We start from the raw sequence: 27,451 nt of genomic DNA, 5'->3' as shown, positions 1-27,451 counted from the left end.
TACCTCTAGCGCCACCTCATTGGCCCCAGAAAGTCATATTTCAATCCCACCCACATCCCCCTTTTATGGCTTTTAGCTCTTGGGCCATACCTCATAGTGTTCAGAGGGCTGCTCAGAAAACCATGCCTGGCAGGGGATTAAATCCAGGACACATGCATGCAAAGCATGTGCTCCAGGCAACTAAATTATCCATCTCTCCAATTCTCAGTTAATCTAAGCGGTACTTTATGCTAGAATTTTTAAGTTGAACTGAAGCTGAAATTCGTAACATTCCTGTGAAGCTTCTCTTTTTCTAAGTTTCTATTATTTACAACTAAGGAACAGATATAAGTATATATCAATAATGTTATCAAAGAATGACACGTTTTTCCATTCTAAATTGGAAGGCTTGCCCACTCATTAAACTGAACAAGTACATTTCAAATTATTCTTTTGAATATATAATCAGAGAGAAATGGTTTAAAAACTGCTACCTTTAATAAAGGTGCATAAGGCATTTCCTTACAGCTAAAAAGTATTAATGAACAGTTTTTAAAATACAACTAGTTTTGAACTATTTGGTCAATTACTCCTGTTTTGTAGAAAAAAATAGATATATTTCTCAATGGTGAGATGAATTTACCTGCTAATTTGTTAGACTGAGCTTTCTAATATATAGTAATCAGGATCATCACTGCTGATCCAATTACTAGCCTTCCAACTACTAATCTAATGTTTGGCATTCAACAAGCACTACGATGAGTACTTAAATGGCTAAGAAGCTATTAGTAATAATAAGCACTAAGTAAGCACCATTACCTGAGCTGCTATCTGGGAATGGAACTGTTGAATTTGAGCTTTCAAAGCTTCATTCTGCTCCAAAATATCCTTTCATAAGTATCGATAAAAGGGGCAGCAAAAAAAAAAAAAAAAAAAAAAAAGTAACAATAAAAGGGTGGGAGGGAAAAGCAATACCAATTAATAAATATATTTTAAAAATCTTTCTTATATTGCAAACATCATTTTAACAACATCGTTTTAAACATTTTAATTCATGATTTTATTCACATCATTATAAACAATGATTAACTTTGTACAATAGAGTATATCGTGCAGTTCCTACAAGAGTTCAGACTGGGAGAAGACATTTTCAAGTACTATTTAAACATAAAATACTGAATGACATTGCTCAACAATTAAGCCATGGATCATTTATTACCGCTCCAGAATTAAGATATGATACTTCCTCTTCTACACAGACACAAATAATGCCCACCTTTTTTATTTTTTGAAAAATAGATATTTACATACCTGGACTTGCATTTGGAGAGCCTCTTCTTTGTTTACCCTTTTCTGCTCTGATTCTATCAACTGCATTAGTCTTTGTTCCAACTGTTGCTTTGATACCAAGGTATCTGTAAGTTTACTATGTAGAGACTGCACTTCACTTTCTTTGCCCACAAATTTACTCTGTAAATCTGTAACAAAACATCACATTTTAAGCAAGCCTTCCTTTGCTGATTGCTGCTACTGATCTTTATTTTGGTATCAGCTCCTCCAGAAAACCTTCTTTAAATCTCTCAAGATCCTTTCCTCCTGCATACTCACTCCTAGCATATGCCTACCATTTGATGTATACTTATCACTAACATTGTATCCTCTTCATCCAGAGAAGCTTGTCAAGATTAGAGCTTGTATTCTTCTCTAAGCAAAACTAGACTCAAGGCTTATTTGGCACAAAATAAATGTGTCGAGTGACTAATAAATAAGCACTCAACATTTCTTTATGTATTCTCTTTTTTATAATCCCTCCTTCTTTATCTTCCCAATGATACTTTTTCAAACATGATCAGATAAACTTTCTTTTAAATTTCCCATACTCTCCTATCTGAGAAAGAAAGATGCCATTGGCTAACAAATATCATGGTTTAAAATGAACAAAACCTTTCTCTGGATCCCAGAGATAGCTCAAAGACACCTGCCTTGCAAGCATGAAATTGGTGAAACAAAAACTCAATCCCTGGGGCCGGAGAGATAGCATGGGAGGTAGGGCGTTTGCCTTTCATGCAGGAGGTCATCGGTTCGAATCCCGGCGTCCCATGACCTGCCAGGAACAATTTCTGAGCCTGGAGCCAGGAATAATCCCTGAGCACTGCCGGGTGTGACCCAAAAACCACACACACAAAAAAAAAAAAAAACTCAATCCCTAGCTCCTGCTCAGGTGGGCTGACTGCAATTCCAGTTGTTCTAATACTTGGAATCTCTGAAACTACAACGAAGCAGGCAATCTGTCACATTAGCATGAAGTATATGTGTAAATAATGCAACTAAAGTCTACATCCCTTAGGAAGCACTGCAACGAAGTATGAAAAAGGCAGCATCCACTAAATGGAGGAGCATCCTTGGTCATCACAAGGGAGAGAACATGAGAAAAACAAAAATAAAAAGGCAACACAAACAAGTAAACCAATTTGTCTGTTTCTCTTTTTAGCAATGATGCCAAATAACAAAGAAAATAAGGGGTAAATTCTTGATGTAATCCAAAATAAATGTGACTTCAAATCATAAAGAAATTAACAAACCAGTGAGACAGCATTAAGGATTAAGGCTCAAGTCTTGCATGCTGCCAAACCAATTTGATCTCATATACAATATAGCCCCCTGAACATCTCTATATACAGCCCTGAAGGATTCCAAGTATCTGGGGGCCCCAAGCCACATCAGAGTGGCCTAAGTAATCCTCAGTATATTGACTAAACTGCATGGTCATGCTTAATCAAGAACCAAGATGTCCTGAACCCGGCCCCAAAATAATGCTTAGTATTAGTAGACTTCAAACAATTCATAAATGAAAATAAACAAACAAATAATTGCTAAATTTGTATAGAGGAGAGGGGAGGAAACTGTTTCAATCTAGAAAGGTTCAGGATATGGAGACACAGATAAATGGGATGGGAGAGGATCACAACCAAGGATAAAGAAATGATGCAAAGAAGGAAAAAAAAGACTTTGTAGAGGTAGAGGACAGCAGAGACACAAATACATGGATAAGTTTTAAGACGGTACTTCTTGATAAACCATAACAGATTAGAACTCAAAAATAATTAGCATATTTCTTACCAACAAGCAAAAAAGTTGAATTTTGCAAGAAAAATTACTTCCAACTTAGAACTCTACTCAGTAAAACTCCAAACATAAAAGCAGAAAGCATAAAGGCATTCTCATATGCACAAAGCTGCAATAAAACTACTTCAAGATTTATGCCATGCCAAAGATTTATGCCATGCCAAAGATCTATCATTACATGAGGGAGATAAAGCAAGCAAGATGACAGTGTTCATGTAACTCAGAAAACAAGACTAAGAAGTCGGCTATATATTCAACCCAGAAAAAAGTCAAGAGGAGACAACCAAGGGGAAAAAATTTTCAAAATAAAAAACACCAGTAATTTTCCAGTATCTAACTGGAAAGCTAGAGAGGGGAAAAGGTTGCATACAAAAAATTTAACTATGTCTTAAGTTTTAAACAAAATCAAGCAAGGTAAAATGTATGGCAATAATTAGCTCTACAGAATTGCTTAAAATTTTAGAAAATTGAAGTATCTCAGATCATCTTAATGATATAAACAATAACTATTAATATAATCAGAACATATGAAAAACCATAAACTGAGAATGAAGGGAAGGTGGGTGGAATAATCTGAGACTATTAAGCTTTCACTTTCTATTATAGAAAGAACAGACACAATAGATGAACTTCTGGTCAGAGTGAGGTTCTACTATTTATAATTGTAAACTGCACAGACGAATAAACAATTTAATTATGATGGCAAAAACCATCATAAATCATGCTTTGTTGAGTATTTTTCGTTTTGGTTTTTGGCCCACACCTGGTGACACTCAGGGGTTACTCCTCACTCTGCGCTCAGAAATCGCTCCTGCCTTGTCCGTCTTAGGCTACTGCACACAAGGCAGACGCCTTACTGCTTCCGCCACCACTCAGGCCTCACTTTGCTGATATTTTTAAAATAAGCCAATGGATCTTACCGAAATACAAACTATATGTAAAATATCTCCATATATCTGGAGTAAACTTAAATACTAAACATAAACCAAGGACAACAAAGCACCAAATAGTTTGCACTATCATTAAGAAGATTATGACTTCATTAATAGGATCAAGGGAGAAAACAGTTAAAAAAATTTTTTTTCTGGCCACACCTGGTGGTACACAAGGGTTACTCCTGGATTTGTGCTCAGGAGATCATATTAGATGCCAAGGATCGAACTTGGGTTGGCAGCAAGCAAGGCAAGTGTCCTACCCACCAGAGTAATGTTATAAAAAAGGAACAATAAATAATAAATAATAGATGGGGACTGAAATGATATTACAGCGGTAGGGCGTTTGTCTTGCATGCTGCCAACCCAGGACTGACCTGAGTTCAATCCTTGGCACCCCATATGGTCCCCCCAAAGCCTGCCAGGAGCAATTGAGAACAGAGCCAGGAGTAACTCCTGAGCACTGCCAGGTGTGGATCAAAAAATAAACAAAAAAATGAATGAATAAATAATAAATAAAACAAGTATTACCTAATGAACTTAGTAAATTAAAAATTGCAAATGTTTACATTTAAACAGGCTGTTTTAAGTTGGAATAGTAATGTTTGCTGCTTTTCTCTTCAAAATATACTAAGTGTTTTATTTCTGAGCAACAAAACCTAAATGACCCCCCAAAAAATCAGAGTAAATAACCAGAGAAACTAAAATAAGTTAAGTAAGTAGGCTCCCATTACCCTATTATGGGCCACAATTTTATCTACAACTTAATGTTTCACACAAAACTAACATAGAGGCTATTCTTAAAACTCTGAGAAAGAGGGCAAGAGCAATAGCACAGCAGGTAAGGTAGGTCTATCTTGCAATGGGGGAACCCAGATTCAGTCACTGGCATCCCATATGGTCACCTCAGCCTGCCAGGAGTAATTCTGAGTGCAGAGTCAGGAGTAACCCCTGAGCCGCTAGATGGGCCAAAAAACAACCAACCAACAAACAAATAAAGTAACTCTACACTGTAAAACGTGTTTAATTAAGCTATAAAAAACTCCAGGTCATAATTTCTTTATACATGAAGGGGAGAAAATTTTATCCAGAATACATAATCTAAAATTACAAGAATACATTTTCTTACCTTGCTGTGCTGCTTCATGCTCTGCTGTTCTCTTCCTGATATAGCTCTGGATTTCTTCCCACCTTCTCTCAGCTTCTTGCAATTGAACCTCAAAGAAGAAAGGATAAGTTAGCACAAACACAAAATTTTTAATCTTATCAAAGCATACACATTCACTCTTTTTTTTTTTTTTTTTTTTTTCTTTTTTGGGCTGGACTCTACATTTACTCCTTGTTAAGAGCTGCTTATTTTGGGCTGGAGCAATAGCATAGCAGTTGGGCATATTCCGGAAGCGGCCAACCCAGGACAAATCCAGAATTGTCCAACATCCCATGTTCCCCAAACCTACCAGGAGTGATTTCTGAGCACAGTCAGGAGTAACCCCTGAGCACCGCTGGGTGTGGCCCCAAAACAAAACAAAAAATAAGAGCACATTCTAAAGCACATATTCAAACTTTTTGTAAGGTATGCTCGACCTGCACAAAGATATAATCATGGGGCCGGAGAGATAGCATGGAGGTAAGGTGTTTGCCTTGCATGCAAAAGGATGGTGGTTCGAATCCCGGCATCCCGTATAGTCCCGAGTCTGCCAGGAGTGATTTCTGAGCGTAGAGCCAAGAGTAAGCCCTGAGTGCTGCTGGGTGTGACCAAAAACAAACAAACAAAAACAAAACAAAACAAAAAAAGGTATCATCAGTCAAAATCACTGTATACTTAACGTGCATATATATATACTGTATTTGCCGGCGTATAAGATGACCCCCTAATTTTGCAGTTAAAACATAGGTTTAGGCCTATATTTGCTGTATCAGACAGAATGTTCCTGCGCTGCATGTGCTGCATGTGTTCCTGTGCTCATGTACCACACAGTGAGCCAATCGCAACAAGCAAAGGTCCAAAGGTTATACTGTCATAGACTTCCTCTCTGACTCTGGCCAATCTGAGCAGGCTTTTGACAGTGTAGATTCGGTCCAGAACGTTGTCTAATTTGCATGCATAAAAAGCCAGCTTGGATTGGCTGAGTTAGAGAGGCGGTCGGAGCAGCCTTGCAGTGATTGGTGCAGGATCGAGTTGGAAAATTCGTTTTGTGGCAATATTCAGACAATTTTCGTTTAGCGGCATATTGAAACATTTTTACATTTTTCGGGATATACTCGGCGTATAAGACGACCCCCGATTTTCAGTTGACTTTTTTTTTGTTTCAAAAGTCGTCTTATACGCCGGAAAATACGGTATGTAGAGATTTTATGTATATGTATATACTGGAAATTATTTTAGAAGCCCAATTATGTGGCCTTTTCTTATCAATAGTTGGATCACGTGTGTAGATCCAAACTACATACATGTTAGATACAACCTGATTTCCACCAAAGCCTTCTTCAGCTGGAAGCTCTCAAAAAAATTTTACTTGTAACTAAACTGAAGTAGGCATTGTAAAATTCTGATTTTGAGGTACAGTACAGCATTCTAGTACAACTATAATTTTTTTTTGGGGGGGCACACCTGGTAATGCTCAGGGGTTACTTCTGGCTATGCGCTCAGAAATCGCTGCTGGCTTGGGGAACCATATGGGACACCGGGGGATCAAACTGAGGTCTGTCCTAGGCTATCGCGGGCAAGGCAGACTCCTTACCCCTTGTACCACTTCTCCGGCCCCTACACCTATAATTTTCAATGCAACTTACTTATCCAAATCTAGATAGAACAAATCTCCATTTACTAGCAGTAAATCTATAAGCAACACAAATATTACAACAAAAATATTAAATAAATCTCCCGCCCAAAAATACAAAAATTATCAAGAGTAAATATTAAGTTTTAAGATTATATTACATTTTAATTAAAATAAATTAATTTAAACTAAATTAGTTTAAAATTAAATTAATTAAATTAAAATTAAATTTTTTTTATTTTTTATTTAAACACCTTGATTACATACATATTTGTGTTTGGGTTTCAGTCATATAAAGAACACCACCCATCACCAGTGCAACATTCCCGTCACCAATGTCCCAAGTCTCCCTCCTCCCCACCCGACCCCCGCCTGTACTCTAAACAGGCTCTCCATTTCCCTCATACATTTTCATTATTAGGACAGTTCAAAATGTAGTTATTTCTCTAATCTCATCACTCTTTGTGGTGAGCTTCCTGAGGTAAACTGGAACTTTAAAATTAAATTAATTAAATTAAAATTAAAAATTTTAAATTAAAAACTTGAACATTCCATTATGCTCAGTCTTTTTAACCTCAATTACTCTGGAACTGGCCTCATGATGATACATTACCGGTACAATCAAGATTTTATCAATGACAGAATTAAGAAGCTATGATACAGTTCCTGAGTGCAGAGCCAGAAATAATCTCTAAGCATTGGCCCACTCTCCCAAATAAAAAGAATCTGGTTCACTTTAAAGAATCCTCTTCCCCATAAAGACTGAGCAAATCACACTATTCAATGTGTGTATGCTATAAAGTACAAGCAAGAGTTAAAAATTTTTTTTCTTGCAACTCTTTCAAAGTAATGAAATGTACTCAAGGACAATTCTGTAATGAAAGATTGTGACTTTAGTACACTATACATCAAGTAAAAGATACTGGAACATTACTTGGTTAATCTATTTCAATGCTGGAAGAAAAATTGACTACTAAACTTACTGAAGCTATGAATGAGTGATGATAATTTTAATTACATGACCTTTATAATACACATGTAAATTTAAAGTCAAAATATAAGACAATTTCATTTTTTCCAAACTCTGAATAGTCTTTAACTTTGAATTCTAATGTATACTCAATTTTCTCCTCAGGAAATACATGTCTATATAAGCAGAGCCTTTAGACTACAAGTCCACTAATCTTCAAACTACTATTTCCAGATATATATACAGTATATACCAGTACTTCTCAATCCTTTACCAATTGTGTACCTTTCTGACACTGATTCTATTCTTTTGGTGGCCCCGATAGGCTACCAGTGGCCCTTTGGTCTTGTGGGATCCCTAAATGATATACTTTTCACTGTGACTATCTTGGAATATTTTAGAAACCCACAGAAGGTGATGTGGCCCCCAGCTGAAAAATGCTGCTATCTAGGATTTAAGAGACACTGAATTGAGTGCCTCTAGGTTATTTATGATTATAAATGAGAATGTATCACCTTCAATTGAGTAACTGCTTGTTCAGCACTTTTCTTTTGGACTTCCTCTTGCTGTAGCTTTCCTGTCTTCTCAGCAAGTTCATTTACCAATCTACCATAATCCTGGCGCAGTTTATTTAGCTCAGCAGACTGCCTAAAAACAGAAATTAAATTAGAAACTTTCAATTCTTACAAACATATGTACACAAACAAAATATCCTATCTAAGTTGTTACAACCTAGTTAATAATTTCACTTAGAAGACCAGAGATCTTCTATATGAGGGTTATGAGGGTTAAAGCTCTTGTCTTGCATTCCACCAATCCCAGTGTGAATCTTGACAACATATACAGTATACTAAACACCAATAAGGATAACTCATGAGCACAGATCAAGTATAGTCCCTAAGCACTCACTGGTGTTGGGACAAATGGCCAGCTACATAAAAAAAAGTAAACTCAGACATCTATCTAACACCATGCACAAAGGTCAATTCCAAATAGAGTAAAGACCTTGATATCAGACCTAAATTATAAAGTGTATAGAAGAAGGGGCCGGAGAGATAGTATGGAGGTAAGGCGTTTGCCTTGCATGCAGAAGGATGGTGGTTCGAATTCCAGCATCCCATATATATGGTCCCCTGAGCCTGCTAGGAGCGATTTCTGAGCATAGAGCCAGGAGTAACCCCTGAGCGCTGCCATGTGTGACCAAAAACAAAAAATTAAAGTGTATAGAAGGAAACACGTGGCATTGAGAGTACAAAGGCATCTTCAAAGAGGAAACACCACTGTCCAAACAAGTGAAAGCAGAGATAAATGGGACTATATTAAACTGAGAAGCTTCTGCATCTCAAAGGAAACAGTAACTAGGATACAAAGGTCATCAACAAAATGGGAGAAACTATTCGTCCAATACTCATCAGATAAGAGGCTAATATTTAAGATATACAAGATATTGACAGAATTCAACAAGAAAAAAAGACATCTAGAAATAAACAGACATTTCCTCAAAGAAGAAAATACAGATAGCCAAAAGGCACATGGAAAAATGCTCCAGATCACTAATCATCAGGGAAACAACAATGAGATATCATCTCATGTCACAAAGATTGTGACAAAGAACAAGAAAAACAGTACTGGCATGGAGGCAGATAGAAAGGAATTCTCATTCACTGCTGTTGGGAATGCTATCTAGCCCAACCTTTCTGGAAAACAATATGGATATTTCTAAAAAAAAGTGTGCTCCCATTTGATCCAGCAATACCACTCCTAGGGATATACTCTAGGAGCACAAAAACACAATACAAAAATGCTCTCTGCATGCCTATGTTCATTGCAGCATTATTTACAGTAGCCAGAATCTGGAAACAACCCAAGAGGGCCAACAGCAAGTGGCTAAGGAAACTGTGGTACATTTATTCAATGAAATATTACACAGCTGTTAGAAAAATGAAGCCATAAAATTTGCCTACAAATGAATGGACATAGAGACTATTATGCTAAATGAAACGAGTCAGAGGGAAAGAGACACATACAGAATAATCTCACTCATCTGTAGGATTTAAAAAAAAAAAGACAGTATGGTAATAGTACCCTAATAAAATAGAGATAAGGGCCAGAAAGACCAGTCCACAATATGAAGCTTTCCACAAAGAGTGTTGAGTGCAGTTAGAGAAATAATTGCACCAACAGTTAACTACTATGACAATGATAGTGAGAGAAATAGAACACCTGTCTCAAAGACAGGGCAGGGGATTGGAGGAATGGAAATGGGGAACATTGGTGGCGGGAAAGTTACTTTGGTGAAGGGTGGTGGTGTACATTTGATGATGGAAATCCAACTACAAACATTTTTGTAGACAGGGCGCTTAAATAAACTATTATTTAATAAGAAAAGTATGTAATAAGACAAAAATAGCTTCTGTCCTCATGAAATGCTAATCTGGTGGAGAAGATAAAATAAGCATATGAATATTAATAAAATTACAATTATTATAATAAAATATCTATTCATAGCTAATTAAAAAGCAATGCTTTAAATGAATACTAAAAATAAAGACTGGGAGGTTGAAAAGAGACAATAGCAGTCAGACCACTTGCTTAGAGGCAGATGACCTGGGTTGGATATCCAGCACTATAAGGTTCCCCAAGAATTGCCAAGAGTGATCCCTGACTAAGGAGTCAGAAATAAGCTCTGAGCAAAGCCAAATATGGCTCAAATACCAAAACAATGACAATATAAATTAGAATTATGTTTGGTCGAGTGTAATTTCTTAACAGTTCTGATGACAGTTATACCAAAATTACTAAAAGATAATTAACAGGGCCGAAGAAATAGCACTGCACAGGGTGTTTGCCTTGTACCCAGCCAACTTAGGAAGGACCCAGGTTCAACTCCTGGCTTCCCATATGGTCCCTGAGCCTGCCAGGAGCGATTTCAGAGTGAAGAGCCAGGAGTAACCCGAGTGCCACTGGGTATGACCCAAAAACAAATAAAAAAAAAAAAAAGGAAGAAGATAATTAATAAAAATGGATGACCACATTTACAATGAAGCTTGCTTACATCATACAGGTGCTGTGAAAATAAAAATCAGTGAGTGTTTAACCTGTGCTAGTACGCTAATTAATATTCTCTAGAACACTGTTAGCCAAAATATAATCTACAGTCAACAACATTACAATCACAAAGAATTACATTTTAATTTAGTGGAACAACATTACAATCACAAAGTCTCTCTTGCTGGGTAGGTTCTTGAGCTATTACCTCCAAAGCCACTGGATCATAATCTTCTAGAAGGGTCAGACTCAAGAATATGTGGTTTGGTTTTGTCTTGTAACTAACTTATCAGGCATGGCTCAGAATAATCAAGTTTCAGACTTATAGTCAAAAGAGATAAACAGAATCTGAAGACTAACATTGACTTTTGCTGAAGAAAGTCTTCACATGGAAAAGAGAATAGTTTTTGAAAAACTCATTTTCAAAACAAATGATCATATAAAACAATTTAAAAATTCAAATAAATAAAACTGTCATTCACTGAAAATATAGCAGCAATAAATTAGAAACATACTTGTTTTCTAGCTGATTTGTAGTATTGCTGACAGCATCTCTCAGGATGCCATTTTCCTGCTTCAGGTGAGCTATCTCTGCTTCCATTTGCTCACGAAGTTGCTGGAACTAAAATTATATACCCACAGATTTAGAAAACAGTAACTGCCACCAAAGTTAACCTTACAAAAACTTTATAACGAGAATAAAAGAACATCAAGAGAATAATGTTTGATTTATTCTGATCAAATGAACATGAACAAATTTAAAAGAGGTTAATTTTGATAGTGATGACACATTAAAAGTTATGTAGGTACTTAGAGTCAGAGATATAGCTCTATGTATCATTTTATAGATATTTCATTTTATATATATACATATATATACATACAAATATATATTTAATGTGTAGGGCATTTGCTTTGCACACAGCCAATCCAAACTAAATATCCAAGATCTCAATACAGTCCCTGAATCTGCCAGGAATGATCCTGAATTCAGAGTAAGCCCTGGGCATCATTGAGTATAGTCCAAAAATAACAGCAAAAATTTAACTGAAGAAAATATAGATAAAATGAATTTTAAGAAATAAAAGATGGCTTGGAGCTTCCTTCCTAAACAGTTTCATGTATAATTGATTAAGAATGTCCTGATCCTAGAGCATGTCCATTTTATAACAGCAATTTTTCTCTTCTGTTCAGTTGTCACTTGGTGGACCAGAGCTACCCCCAGGTTGGTGCCAAGGGACCATGCAGTGCCAGGGATTAAACCAAGGCTTAAAAAGATAGCACTCAACTATCTTTCTGGTCCCATCTGTGCACTATATATTTGGGGGTAGAGGGAGTCATACCTGGCAGCACTCAGGCATTATTTCTGGCTCTGTGCTCAGAAATCACTCCCTGGGGCAGAGTGGTAGCACAGCAGTAGGGCATTTGCCTTGGATGCTTATGACCCAGGAAGGACCTGGGTTCGATCCCTGGTATCCCATATAGTTTCCTGAGCTAGGAGCAATTTCTGAGCACAGAACCAAGAGTAACCTCTGAGTGCTGCTGCTGGATGTGGTCCAAAAAACAAAAAGAAAAAAAAGAAAAAGAAATCACTCCCTGTAGCCTTGCTAGACCATACAGGATGCCAGGAATCTAATAATCCGGGCCATCTGTATGCAAGACAAACTACCCATCTGCAGTGCTATTGCTCCAGCCTATAATATTTTTAATGAAAAATTTGCTACAATAACTAAAATGATATTCAAACTGTAATCAAATAAATGGTAAATTCATTATAAAAAGTCTACTTATTAAAATATGAGCTTTTCCTTTTACATGAGAATTATAGAATTTTTTTAATAAAAAATATTAAACGGGCTGGAGAGATAGCATGTAGGTAAGGCATTTGCCTTACATGCAGAAGGACAGTGGTTCAAATCCCGGCATCCCATATGGTCCCTCGTGCCTGCCAGGGGCGATTTCTGAGCGTAGAGCCAGGAGTAACCCCTGAGCGTTGCCGGGTGTGACCCAAACCCCCCCCCCCCAAATTTTTTTTTACAAAATCCTCGGGGCCAGTGAGATAGTAGGAGGGTGGAGCATTCATCTTGATGCAGAGGACCCATGTTTGATTACAAATTCAAATCACACTGTTATCCTATACAGTTCCTCAATATACCCAGAAGTAATTCCTAAGTACAGAGCCAACGACAGATCTAAAACATCATTGAAGTGTGCCTTACTCCTCAACTCCCCAAGAAAGAATTACATAATCTAGAGCTAGAATGAAGGCATAGAGGATAGGGTGTTTGTCTTGCACACAAAAATCCAGGTTCAATCTGCAAGACCATGCATGGTCCCCAGTTCATTACCAGGAGAGAATCCTAAGCTCAAAGCCAGGAGTACGTCCTGCACATCATCGGATGTCCCAAAAACAAATAAAAAATTATAGAATACAAAGAACATGAAGTCCTTAATTTCTGTAAAGTTGTCTCAATTCAGAAGAAAATAATCTTAGTGATAATTCTTTTTTTTTTTTTTGGGCCACACCCGTTTGACGCTCAGGGGTAACTCCTGACTATGTGCTCAGAAATCGCCCCTGGCTTGGGGGGACCATATGGGACGCCGGGGGATCGAACCATGGTCCTTCCTTGGCTAGCGCTTGCAAGGCAGACAGCTTACCTCCGGCGCCACCTACCCGGCCCCTTCTTTATTTATTTATTTATTTTTTTTGGTTTTTTTTGGGCCACACTTGGTGACGCTCAGGGGTTACTCCTGGCTCTGCGCTCAGAAATCGCTCCTGCCTTGGGGGACCATATGGGATGCTGGGGATCAAACCGTGGTCCATCCTGGGTCAGCCGCATGCAAGGCAAATACCCTACTGCTTACGCCACCACTCTGGCCCCTAATGATAATTCTTAAGTGAATCTATTCAATGAAAAGAAATGAGTTTTTATTTTTCAGAAAATGTGAATTCCTTATTCTAGCCTCTATGCACAATCAAGTTAAAGAGTCACATTTTATTCTCAATAAAAATGTCATTGCAAACACCAGACTAATGTTTAAACAAATCACAGATAAAAATTAAGAGAAAAAGATCTGAGGCCAGAGATATAACATAGAGGTAAAGCACTAACATCACATGCAGCCAACCATGATTCAATAACCAGCACCACATTTGGTCCTCTGCACACCATCAGGAGTGATTCCTGGGCACAGCTCGGTGTGATCCCAAACTCTGGTCCCACCATCTCCCAATAAAGGGAAAGAAAATAATACCTTCATCTGCATCTTTTGAGTTTCTTGATAACTGGCATGCATTTTACTCTGAAATACATTATGTTCCTTTTCTAATGTACCAATTCTATCTTTCATCCTGGCTATAACCATGTTGCTTCTTTCTTTCTCAGTCATCAACTCCTAAAAGTATACCAGAAAAAGAAAAGCATTAAAAAGTACCATAAGAACACATTTTTTAACACTAGAAAAATGGCATCAGTAAATTATTCATGAATTCTGAAATAAGAACTTGCAAGATCAAGAGCAAGAGAGAAAGCTAAATAAGCTGCAGTGCTTGCATTGCATGCAAGAGATAGGTCAAGCTCTAGTATCACATAGTACACCCCAAGTACCACCTTGAGTGATCCCTGGGCCAGGAGAAACCCCGGAGCAACAACAAGATCCCCTCCCCCTAAATGATTAAGGATCTTTTGATTTTTTTTAAAACATCATCTTTTGCATCCCTTCTAAGGGTTAAACCATTGACCCTAAAATAAATCTATAACTTGATTAGAACAAGTTAGATTAGAACAATGACTAAACATTTTGTTTAGTTCTGACATTTGGGCTCAGGGATTACTCCTAATGGTCTTCAGAAGACCACTTGAAGTGCTGGGAATTGAACCCAAGTAAGCCACACACAAAGCAAGGAGTTTGCCTACTATGCTAACTTCCTAGCCCCAAAAGAAGGTTTTTAAAACAAAATGGTTATAGTTCTCTATAAATTTGCAGGTATTCGCTCCCTTATATGGTACAGCACAGTCCAATAAATGAGCTTATATCTGAGAACAAGTCTGCTCATGAGCAAGAATATAAGGATTTCTGTGTAAAAGGAGGAAAGTTTGGAATATCTAAAATAAAAATCAAACAACAAAGTTTCACCTTTCTAAAGTACATCTTTTTGTTTTTGTTTTTGTTTTTGTTTTTGGGCCACACCCGGCGGTGCTCAGGGGTTATTCCTGGCTGTCTGCTCAGAAATAGCTCCTGGCAGGCACGGGGGACCATATGGGACACCGGGATTCGAACCAACCACCTTTGGTCCTGGATCGGCTGCTTGCAAGGCAAACACTGCTGTGCTATCTCTCCGGGCCCTCTAAAGTACATATTTAAAGATTAATTTCATTTTCTGTTTCAACTATTCTGAACTCCCAGAACAAATATTAATTACTTCAGAATAAGAGTTAAGGAATTCTAAACAAATCTAGATATGAACAATTCATATCCCTGCTCTAAGAAACTAATAAAATGAAAGATTTTTATATAAATCATGACTAGCTTTAAAGGTTAAGTCATTAACTTTTAAAAATGATAACACTGATGTAAACCATGTAGTAAAAACATTTTTAAAAGTATATACATCAAATACACAGGTCAATAAACTATAGATTACCTTATTTTTAATTTTTGAAAGATTAGTCACTAAAATGATACTTAATTTATAATTTCTAAGGAAATTGCTAACTAATATCTTTAATTTTAATGAAATTTTTCAAATGACCTTTTCAATTTTGTTTAAAATTTATAATAAGAATTTCACTATTGGGGCAGTTTTGAGGAAATTTTCTAAAAACTAAGGAATTTTATTAAATTTTAGATTTATGTCAGAGCGATAGCAGAGTGGTAAGGCGTTTGCCTTGCATGCGGCCAATACAGAAAGGACCACAGTATGAATCTCGGATTCCCTGAGCCTGTCAGGAGCAACTTCTAAGCTCAGAGCCAGGAGTAACCCCTGTGAGCCACCGGGTGTGACCCCCCCCAAAATAAATAAAATAAAATCTAGATTTATTTTATGACTGAAACCCAACTACAAACATGTTAGTAATCATGGTGCTTAAATAAAGATATTATTTTAAAAATAAATAAAATAAAATTTAGATTTATCACACAATACCTTCATAAATAAATTCCCTAAGACTTCACATTTATGTGTAAATTAGATTTGAACTAGAACATAGCATGTTTTATTTCTGTAAAAAATAATTCTAAATAAGAGCTAACTGAATCATGTTCTCAATTCCAAATGTCTGTTATTCACAGATCAACCCTTGGATATAATAGGAACATGAAAAAATAAAGACACAACCACCACCAAACTCGAAAAGATTTTTCCCAGTTAAAAATGACTAAATCAGAAATTATCATTTTATACTATTTCACTGCTACTGATTTAGAAAAAGTGTATCCCTTAAAGAGAAGACTGTCTTCACCTGTGTTAACTGCTTACACCGGTCCTTTGTTGCAGTAGCATCTTCCTTCACAACAGTAAGTATTTTGTCTTTTTCTTGAAGTTGATGTACAAGAGCCATCAATTCTCCTTTACTTGACTACAAATGAAGAAAAAATATTAAATAACCAAGAAGTATTAACAGAGCAAGAAAGACAGTACTAGTATTAGGGGATGGTGGCATGTATGCTTAATTCTAGCTTGATCTCCAGCACATTCCTTAAGATATATTACCAGGTATAGTTAATGTTGAAGGCCCCCAGTACCACCTGGGCAGTCATGGCTCTTGAAGAAATGAGCAATACTGCATCCTTGGTCCTTTACACTGAACAGCTAAGAAGAAACAAGAGTATTCCTAGGTTACTCTAACCACCATCTGGGAGAAAATCCCTTCCCCCACAAGAAAGGAGAGCTAATAAAAATATGAAAAGAAATAGCAAGTGTTCTTAGGCTAATGAAAAACTATTATATATAAACCAGATATAATGAAATAATTTCTGTATTCTCTAACTTTTAAATGTGACTATGTGCTTTGGAGAGTGAAGGGTTAAATGGCATAATAATTTAGTGCACTACGGAAGTATTCCATGGTGAACTTCTGATCAATACTCCAAAATAGGATCATAAAAAAAGCATATTCACCTTCTTTAGAGCATCCTGTATCACACCAGATTTCTCCTTTAGCAGGTCTACAATACAAAGGGCCTCATCTTCAGAAAACATCATAGTTTTCAAGGAGAGAAGAAAGTCTTTAAATTTCACTTCAGCATTTTCTTAAAAAAAAAAAAAAAAAGAGGGGGGGAGTGAGATAAGCATTTCTAAGATCCAAATAATTAATTTCAGTAAAGGTCGGCACCAATATTTACATTTCAGGTCAAATAATAAATGCTCCTACAAAATGAGGAAAAAAACGTATTACCCTTCAACCCATGAAAAACTTCCTAAAAGTCAGGAGTCATATTATATGCTGGTATACAGCATGCTGAAACTTGTTCCAGCTTCAGAGACAAGTGATCTGCATCCCTCTTACTTTTAAAAAGTAAGTTACTTTTAAGACTTTCAGGAAGTTTTTCATGGGTTGAAGGGTCGTCTTACATGCCGGCAAATACGGTATCTTACAAATCTTTAATATGGAACGATATTAACTAAAATTCTGCTCAAGTTAGAATACTAAGGCATCAACATGCTCTCAATTTTTCATGATCATTTAAATGTCTAATTATGGTAGCCTCTACTATATAACAGATAAGTTCAATATTCTTATTTAACCTTAATAACTGTGATGTATAGACCATACTTTGCAGGTGAGAAAATAAGCTTACAGTTTTTGAAAGAATATTTGACATCATAAAGATCAAATACAGAAAAGAACACTAATATTTTTTAAGTATATTTACGTAAGTTTTATGGCTTTAAATTGCCTGTGTGCTGTTAAGAAATATTATAAGGGGCCGGAGAGATAGCATGGAGGAAAGGCATTTGCCTTTCATGCAGGAGGTCATCGGTTCGAATCCCGGCGCCCCATATGGTCCCCTGTGCCTGCCAGGAGCAATTTCTGAGCCTGGAGCCAGGAATAACCCCTGAGCACTGCCGGATGTGACCCAAAAACCACACACACACAAAAAAAGAAATATTATAATGTGTTACAATCTGGGGACTTGAGGGACAAAGTAATTGTACATGGATTCTGTTTTATTTATCTTAATGTTCTTTGGCTGAAAGTTCAAAGTTAAGATATCAGCAAGGGGACTTCTTCTTAGAATTATGTTATGGGTGATCGTCCTTCCACTGTAACTTTACCTTGTCCTCTTTCTTTGCATCCTTGTTCTCATAATTAAAAATAAAAAAATTTAAAAAAAATTCAAGCATCTAGGGAAAAGAGTTAGTAATACAGTGGTCAAGGTACTTGCCCAGACTAGAAGGGATCCCTGACCACAAAGCCACTAGCAAACCCTGTGTGCCACTGGATGTGGCACCAAAACAAAGTAATAAAAATAAATACATCAAGCATCTCTTGATTCACCTATCCCAACAATTCCCCAACTTCCTCTTTAAAGGAACTAATTAAATCCTGAGGAGCCCAGGAGCCAGAGTTTGATGGCTCAAACATGGCCAATTTGGGTTCATTTCCAATACCCGAGCACCATCTGATATGACCCCAAGATGACCAACAATATAGTAAATCCGAAGGAGCCCAGGGATTTTATATCTTCAACTACATTTAAATTTTTACATATAGACGTGGGTTCAATCCTCGGCATCCCATAGGTTCCCCAAGCCAGGCGTGATTTCTGAGCCCAGAGTAACCCCTGAGCAACATAAGGAGTGGGAAGGCCAGAGTGATAATACAGTGGTTATGGGCATTTGCCTTGCATGCAGCCAACCAAGATTCAATCCCTAGCCCCCATCTAGCTCCCCAAGTACCATCGAGAGTGATCCCTAAGTGAAGAGCCAGCATACCACCAAGTCTGCTCCACCCCCAAAAGAGTTTTAATGCAGTTATGTGAGGAAAGGTGGTAAATGGAAAAACTCTGTACCTCCTGATTTTGTAGTAAACTTAAAACTACTCTGAAAAATATTTAAGTAAACGAACTCTATCTTTTAAGGGGGTCAGAAGGGATTTAGATATAGCTTGAACCAGAGGAATAATACAAAAGGAGAGCAGTTAACACAGCTGACCTAGAATTCCTTATGGCCTGAGCCCTGCCAGGAGTGATCCCTGAGCATAGGCACGTGTAGTCAAAAAAAAAAAAAAGGGGGGCCGGCGAGATGGCGCTAGAGGTAAGGTGTCTGCCTTGCAGGCGCTAGCCAAGAAAGGACCCTGGTGCATCCCATAAGGTCCCCCCAAGCCAGGGGCAGTTTCTGAGTGCTTAGCCAGGAGTAACCCCCGAGCATCAAACAGGTGTGGCCCGAAAACCAAAAAAAAAAAATTTAATAAAATAAGATAATAATAATAATAATAATAAAACAAAACAAAAAAATAGAGCCTTAAGAAGAAAAATGAGTAAACTGGAAAAGGTTGACAGGAAAAGTTACAAAATCTTAAGTTCAATTTCAGTGATCATGTAAATAAACTTAAGTTGACTAGAAAATACTGTAAGATACAATTGCTTTTGCAACTGTTTCTATAAGAAAATGTACCAAATTCTCTCAGAATTCAAGACTGTATTATTATTATTATTATTATTATTATTATTATTATTATTATTTGCTTTTTGGGCCACACCTGGTGATGCAATTCTCAGGGATTACTCCTGGCTAAGTGTCAAAAATCGCTCCTGGCTTGGGGGACCATATGGGACGCTGGGGGATCGAACTGTCCTAGATTGGTGAATGCAAGACAAACGCCCTACTATTTGCACCACCGCTCCAGCCCCATAAAAATTGTATTTCTGTAATACAACAAACTGCAATACTCTGTACATTACCTTTGTCGGTTTCAGTCTTTGGTTTTTTAGTTCCCATTTTCTGATTTCCTTCTACTTGATCAGGTTTAATCAACTCAATAACTCCCTTCTTATCCGTAACAGAATTTGCGTCAGTGTTATCCATCAGGGGAATATAAGTAGTTGCATGAATAAGGGGTTCATCAACCAAGACTACAATTTAATTTCAAAAAAATTATAATTAAGACATTTTATATCTATACTTTAAAATATGTATGTTGACAAATTTCATAATAAATGCAGTTACTTTAAAATCTCTCAAACTATTATCTATTTGGTTTTAAATTCCAATTTTATCACCTAAGTCAAAACATATTCTAAAGAAGTACAAATTCAATATTAACTTTAATCATTTAAATCATCTAAAATATGCATATTTTCTTTGAAAATTTCTTCTTAGGCATTATTTAGAGTTCATTTCTCTTCTATTCACCCATTTAATTAAGGTTTAAAAAACTATTAATTCTTATTCATTGTTGTACTTAACCAAATCTTACTACAAAGTAAATGATTTTTTTAATTATTTTATTGAAAGCAACGTGATTTACAAAGTTCTTCATGGCTGGGTTTAAGACATACAATGTTTCAGGACCTATCCAACCATCAGTGTTGATCTCCGTCCATCAGGGTTCCCAAAGTGTGTCCCATACCCTTGTGCCCCAACCTGTCAGTATAACAGTCCTATTTTAAGTTTTCATTGTTAAAGTTTGGTTTTCATTGCTGTTGACTCTAGCTTGGATATTTAGTTCTATCCTTTTTTTTTTTATTATTATTGGGTCACACCCGGCAATGCTCAGGGGTTACTACTGGCTCAGCATTCAGAAGTTGCTCCTGACAGCCTCAGGGGACAATATGGGATGTCTGGAATCAAACCCAGGTAAGTCCTGGGTTGGCCGTGTGCAAGGCAATGCCCTACTGCTGTGCTATCGCTCTGGCCTCCTTTTATTTAATTTTTGTCCTTTCTAATGCACATGAAAACTCTTGGCCCTGTCTGGTTTCAGACCTTTCACATTTGTTTCTTCTCCTCCATTTAATTCCTTTCTCTTCTCTTCACTATACTCTGTGAGACCTAGTGTTATCGACAATTCCCATTTAAACCATTGCAGTTATTCTAAATACCACATAAGCCATATCATATCTACTTACTTCATTTAACATAGAATCTTCCAGTTTGATCCATGTTTCAGTAAATTGTATGATTGCATCATTCCTTACAGCCATGCAATATTACATTGTATATATGTACCTTATTCCAACTCTTAGCTATTGTACTATGAATAGCAGTGTGGCTCAGTGTTTTTCTGTATGGGATACCCAAAAGCAGGATTGCTGGGTCATATGACAGTTTGATTCTTAGTTTACTGAGAACAGCCCATACTATTTTCCATAGAGCTTGGACCAGGTAGCATTCTCACCAGCAGTGGAAGAGTTTCTTTCTCACCACATCCCGCAAAAAGACACTGTTCCCACTATTTTTGATATGTGCCATCATAACTGGAGTAAGATGGTATCTCACTGTTGTCTTGATTTAGATTTCCCTAATGATAAGTGATGATGAACATTTTTTTCATTTGCCTTTTAATCATCTATTGGTTTTCCTCAGAAATGTCTGTTCATTTCCTCCCTATTTTTTGATGGGGTTTTCAGGTTCTGTGGGGTTAATCTTCGTGAGTACTTTGTATAACCTAGATATCAACCCTTTATCCATTGTGTTGAGTGCAAATATTTTCTCCTACTCATTTAGCTGTCTTTTAATTTTAGCCTGTTTCTTTTCCCATACAAAAACTTCTTTAGTTTGATGTAGTCCCATTTATTCAAATTTTGTTTCTACAGTCCTTGCCATTGGCATCCTATCACTGAAGACTCCCTTTTGCAGTCTAAATCTTTTGAGTATCCTGCCTATGTTTTCCTTAATAAACTTCATGGATTCAGGTCTAATTTCAAGGTCTTTGATCCACTTTGAATTGAATTTTTGTGTAAGGTGTAAGACAGGGATCAATCTTTAATTTCTAATACATGGTTAGCCAACTGATCGAACATCATTTGTTGAAGAGATTACTTTTATTCCATTTCAAATTCTTCGTTCCTTTGTCAAAGATTAATTGACCATATGCTTGGGGGTTGTCACTGGATAGTCTATTCTGACCCACTGGTCTGAAAGTCTGTCTTTATTCTACTACCCTGCTGTTCTGATCACTACGGCTTTGTAGTATAGCTTCACATTAGGTAATGAGATGCCTCCCAGTTTCTTGATTTATTTTTTTTTTGGCTTTTGGGTCACACCCAACAGTGCTCAGGAGTTACTCCTGGCTCTACGCTCAGAAATCACTCCTGGCAGGTTCGGGGGACCATATGGGATGCTGGGATTCGAACTGCTGTCCTTCTGCATGCAAGGCAAATGCCTTACCTCCATGCTATTCTGAACATATAAAAATTGCCACACCACTTTTAGGTGTTTCCAATTATACAAATTATGTTAATACTTGAGAATACAAAGTAATAAATAATAGTTCAGAGCCTCAAATGTAATCTTCTCAAATGATATATATAGAAACAAAAATATTTTAGAAACTTATAGGTTTTATTCTATTTATACTATTCTCAACACTGAGCTAAGAGAATGGAAGTGTTTTATCTTTTTAAATTTCAGGTAAATGCTATCCATTCTCATGAGCAGCGAAAAAGACTAAAAACAACCTGGGACTTAAGACTACAGTTTTACAGTACACATCAACCTGGAAATAAAAGGCTTGAAAGTCTCTAAACTTGTGCTAGTTTACTTCTCTATAATTAGAATTTATAGGGAAAAAAAAAAAGGTTAATGCAGGAAATAAGTACCTGTCTTGTATGCAATCAACCCAGTTTTGATCCTGGCACTAAATATATAGTCTCTGCGCACCACCAGAAGCAATCCCTGAGCATAGAGCCAGGATTAAGTCTTGGGGTACCAATGGATATGGCTGAAATAACACATAGTCCCCCATCAAATTAACATATATAAAATACATTTCTACACATCTTACCATTTTCTGTCTTTTGCTTCTTTGATGGAACTTTCTTCTTTCCTGATCCACTTTCCTGTTTAATCTCTTGAAGGAGGGGTAATGAATCTTGCTTTTTTGAAGGTGTCATAATAGTTTCCACCTTTTTATCTTGATCATCTTTATTAAATATAAATGAAAATATCCTATCAAACAATGAACATATCAAAAATATAAAACAATCATAATTCCCAGGACATTTTGTCTGGAATTTAACAATACCTTTTTAAATTCTGATATACAGCTCTCACCAACTATGCAGTATCCTACTCTACTATATCCACTCTTTAACATTACAAAGACTTCTAGGGCTGGAGAGATAGATAGTGCAGGAATTAAGGTGCTTGCCTTTGCATGCCACAAACCCTAGCTGATTCTCCAGCACTGCATGAAGATACCTCTAGGTGTGACCCATGAGCAACAGTCACCTGCACCACAAGGTAGCTTCTGAGCACCACCAGGTGTCACCAGAACCAAACAAGATGTTTAGTACACCATCTTTTATATAATTTCATATTTGAAAATATATCTAAGATATAAACCTGAACATGTAAACTAGCCTGACTGATGATATTCAATAATGTCTAATATTCAGAAGTTAACAAACCATTATTTAATCAGTGTATCTTTTCAGTTTCCTCTCTTAATAGCCCAAGGCCTCGTATTTTGTCATTCAATAATTCACTGTACTCTTGTGCCCTTAGGCCATTTGTGTAATAGTCTACTGATGTTGAGTGAAATAACTATTTGCTGGGTAGTCATTCTTCCTGGAACTCAGCTCATCTATTGCTCCCTCGGTAAAATTTTCACTCCGAGTTCCAATAAGAAGTAACTGCTTTGACTTCTGTACTTCTATTATTTGTAGATAGCTTACAGAAGTCACGTTTTACTGCTGGCTTATATTACCTCTCCCCCACTAAAATAAGGGGTGCTTACTCTCATTGTTCTAGTATGACCAGGATCTAATAAAGCTAAAAGTAAATATTTAAAATCAAACATAATTAATGCTCTACAAAATACACTAACTTAATGGTACAGGAAAACCTTCTCATACAGAGCAAACTTGCAGTTATGCTACCACCATACCATTTATCATGTCCTGTGCCTCTGTGTCTGTTCACCCCTCACCCTGTATACACACCTTACCTACCCTTCTCTAGACACCGAAATAACTAGCTAGTACAGTCAGTACATGTTTATTAGTGACCCATCTTGTAGCTCCTACACCTAAATTATTACTTTTTATATCATAATAGTCTTTTTGTATATATGCTACACCATCTTGAAATTGAAGCATTAATCCCTGTAATCCTAGTACCTAGTAAAATGCATAGCACAATATGCAAGTTTATAAAATAAATGAATTGTGAAGTGTATATAGCTTTTCACCTGTAATTCCTATCAGAGATATTATCAAATACCAGCTAGAAACAAATGTAAATATATCTAACTGCATCTTCCACAAATCCTCAGTGATTTTGAAGTTACTTTATATATTCCTACAAATATATATTTCTATATTCTAAGTATTAAACACTTTATATGCATAAATGATAAGAAAAGTCTTTGAATCTCTGGAGCTAGTAAAACAAATACCATCACTACAATAAAGTTGAAGAGTGTACAATACCGCTTCCATTTTTAGGCTTTTTCTGCCCTGATTTCTTCTTGAAGACAACTGCCTCAGAAGGGGGTGTTGGCTGTGTAGTCACTGGGACAGGTTCTACTTTTTTGCCTATACTCTTTGTTATATCACTTTCTTTGATGACTTGTTCTTCTGGTATAGGTTTGTGTTTCTTCTCCTTCTTCTTTCGTTCTCTAACAATACTTGAAGTTTCAACCATATTCAGTGGAACAGGTACAACCTGCTCATCATCAATTGTGAGGGCATCAGATAATTTAAAATCCCGGACTACGTTATCTGAATCAGACTCATGCAAGTTCCCATTCTGAATTTCTTTCTTTTTATTCTTTTTCTTTTCTGCCTTCTTTTTATCCATTTTGGTAGGAATAAGTTTTTGTTCTCTTTTCTGTTTTGCAAGAACTTCATCATATAATGTTTCTTTCATGAAAAGCCAGAAGAACAGAAAAATCACTGTAATAACTATTGAAGGAATAAGGACAATAAAATATGTTGACTCATAAAACTCCATGGTGTTCTTTTAATGGGATCCTGTAAAACCTAAATGGAAAGGGAAAAAAAATAAGAAACGTCAGTCTCACAAAAATTAAACACAGTATTTCTGCTTTCCAAAAATGGCATCAAATTCTTAGGCACGACGTGTAAAATCACATAGTTGATTATTCTGTCCAATGAAACTCAAATATGGGAGGGAGAGAAAGCTTGCTTTGCACACAGTGGACCCAGGTTTAATTCTCAGCTCTCCATATGGTTCCTGAGCCCCGGCCAAAAGTGTAATCCATTCCTGAGCACAGAGCTAGGATAAGCCCTATGCAATACAGGGTGTGACCCAAAAACCAAAAACTAAATATAACTCATATATAGAATTCATGTTATATAATAAAAGGAAAGTATGTGGGGACTAGAAATAGTAGCTGTTAACATGTCCTTCTATTTTTTTAAATCATGTGAAAAGGCCCTAATGTGAATATGTATTTGGAAATAAAGGGACATTAACTATAAAGAATATAATTAATCTTAACTAAAATACAACTTTGTTCTATCTCTCCAGGCCCTAAAATACAACTCTTTAGCAAAAAGATTAAAAAGAGGTTGGTAGAGGAGTATTTGTCCCTTCGTTTAGAGTTGGGTCTAAACACAAACTTATTAACCCCTTTATTCCAGTGACTTCAGTACTTCATGATATGGAACATTATATATGAAATATAAGAAGGCAAAATCAAGGATAAAATAAAATATAGGAGAAGCTGGAGTGATAGTACAGTGGTTAGGGTGCCTGCCTTGCACATGGCCAACCCAGATTTAAACTGGGTTGATCCCTGAGCCCCAAGCTAATAAATTACCCGGGTTCAATCCCCAGTATCCCTTATGTCAATTCCTGAGCACAGAGCCGCAAGTAACCCCTGAGCAGCACCAGGTATGACCCAAAAAACAATAAACATGTTACTCTGCCAAAACACAGCTACCCATCACAATTATTCCTAGAATGCCCAAAAACTAAGAGGCTTGACTCTTCATTTGAATATCAACTCACCAGTTGAATATCAACTCTTCTTGAGACTATTAATCCAAAAGATACATAATAGTGGAATAATGAATACCCAAAGACATCATTGAATAATGAATTTGGAAACAAAGTGCATGAAAACTGGTATTCAGCAGTAAACATGCCACTTGAGGGGGCTGCTGGGGAATAGGAAAGGAAGGGGGCAACATATATGATGAAGAGAAGCATTCAACCAGAAAGAACAATGCTAAAAGATGTAAAGAGTTGTTTGTAGCCCTATAAGCAACACTAAACTACAATGCAAACAACACAATAATTAAAAAGATTAGTATTTTTAAAGTACCTTTTATAGAGACAGACTAATGAGAGGCAAATGGGGCAGAGGGTATTTTCAGAAACAAGTGGACACTGGTGAAGGGACTGGTGTTGAAACATTATAGGCCTGAAAACCAAACATAACAAATAACTAATTTCAGTGACTAAATTTAAAAAATACTATTTTATTATGGAAGAAATCAAAGCAGAAAAAAATTCCTGGAAATAAATGAGACTAAAATCATTAACTACCAAAACATGCAATGGTTGGTCCAGTGGTTGGCAACCTTTTTTTTTCAACTGAGCCAAATCTCGCCAAAACCACGATTGAAATTTATTTTGAGAGCCACACAGGGCACACACTGACAGAGGCTAGGAGCAGAGTCCTGACTCCTGGAGCGGCCACCTGGCACACAGAAGAGCCAAATTAAAAGTGGAAAGAGCCACATGTGGCTCGCGAGCCACAGGTTGCCGACCACTGGTCTAGACAGATAGTGTAGCAGGTAGGGCATGCACTTATCAGACACAGATTTAATCCCCAGAATCTCATATGGTTCTCCAAGCATTAGCAGGAGTAATTCCTACATGCAAAGCCAGACGTTACCCCTGAGCATCACCAAATGTGGCCCCAAAATCAAAACCAAAGAAAAAAAAAAAAAGACAAAAAACCAAAAACACTTCATATTGTAGAGCAAAAAAACAGCACTAACAGAGGTTACAGCTACACAGACTTTGTAAAAGGCATTACAAAAGATTAATGAACCAAGATCTCTGGGGACAAAAGACTGCCAAACCTGTAGCTAGACTTAGAAAAAAAAATTTTAAATCTAATGGAAAACCAATTGTATTGTGAAAAACCTTGTAATCCTCGTAATTAAATAAAGCAATTTAAAGTATTTTTTAAAATTTAACAGGTAAGAAAGGCCAGAAAGGTGGCACAGCGGTAGGGTGTTTGTCTTGCAAGTGGCTGACCCAGGACAAACCACGGTTCAATCCCCCGGCATCTCATATGGTATCCCAAGCCAGGGAAGATTTCTGACTGCATAGCCAGGAGTAACCAAAAACAAACAAGCAAACAAAAAATTTAACGGATAAGAAATTAAAGAGGTGAAAGTAGAACAGATATTTCAGAAATGCAAAAGATCATAAGAGGGGGCTGGAGAGACAGCACAGCAGTAAGGCATTT

At 36.8% G+C, this 27,451-nt stretch overlaps 1 protein-coding gene across 8 annotated transcripts in view; it reads right to left on the bottom strand.

The window, feature by feature from the left end:
- Positions 1 to 24,978, bottom strand: part of KTN1 (kinectin 1) — an 82,411-nt gene extending 57,433 nt beyond the window's left edge. For all 8 annotated transcript variants that reach the window (XM_049770296.1, XM_049770298.1, XM_049770300.1 and 5 more), the window contains exons 1-11: positions 24,432 to 24,978; positions 22,784 to 22,921; positions 19,743 to 19,913; positions 16,957 to 17,087; positions 16,298 to 16,414; positions 14,091 to 14,231; positions 11,351 to 11,457; positions 8,303 to 8,435; positions 5,167 to 5,254; positions 1,291 to 1,457; positions 799 to 867 (exon numbers count right to left, since the gene is read on the bottom strand). In XM_049770296.1, coding sequence (XP_049626253.1) covers positions 799 to 867; positions 1,291 to 1,457; positions 5,167 to 5,254; positions 8,303 to 8,435; positions 11,351 to 11,457; positions 14,091 to 14,231; positions 16,298 to 16,414; positions 16,957 to 17,087; positions 19,743 to 19,913; positions 22,784 to 22,921; positions 24,432 to 24,954 — 1,785 coding nt within the window. In that variant the 5' untranslated portion in view covers positions 24,955 to 24,978. The remainder of the gene's footprint in view (positions 1 to 798; positions 868 to 1,290; positions 1,458 to 5,166; positions 5,255 to 8,302; positions 8,436 to 11,350; positions 11,458 to 14,090; positions 14,232 to 16,297; positions 16,415 to 16,956; positions 17,088 to 19,742; positions 19,914 to 22,783; positions 22,922 to 24,431) is intronic.
- Positions 24,979 to 27,451: the final 2,473 nt, after the last annotated feature.

The sequence above is a fragment of the Suncus etruscus genome, chromosome 3 (assembly GCF_024139225.1).
Source record: "Suncus etruscus isolate mSunEtr1 chromosome 3, mSunEtr1.pri.cur, whole genome shotgun sequence".
Classification (NCBI taxonomy): domain Eukaryota; kingdom Metazoa; phylum Chordata; class Mammalia; order Eulipotyphla; family Soricidae; genus Suncus; species Suncus etruscus.
Note: the sequence above shows the minus strand (reverse complement) of the source record. Positions and strands in the feature narration are given on the sequence as shown.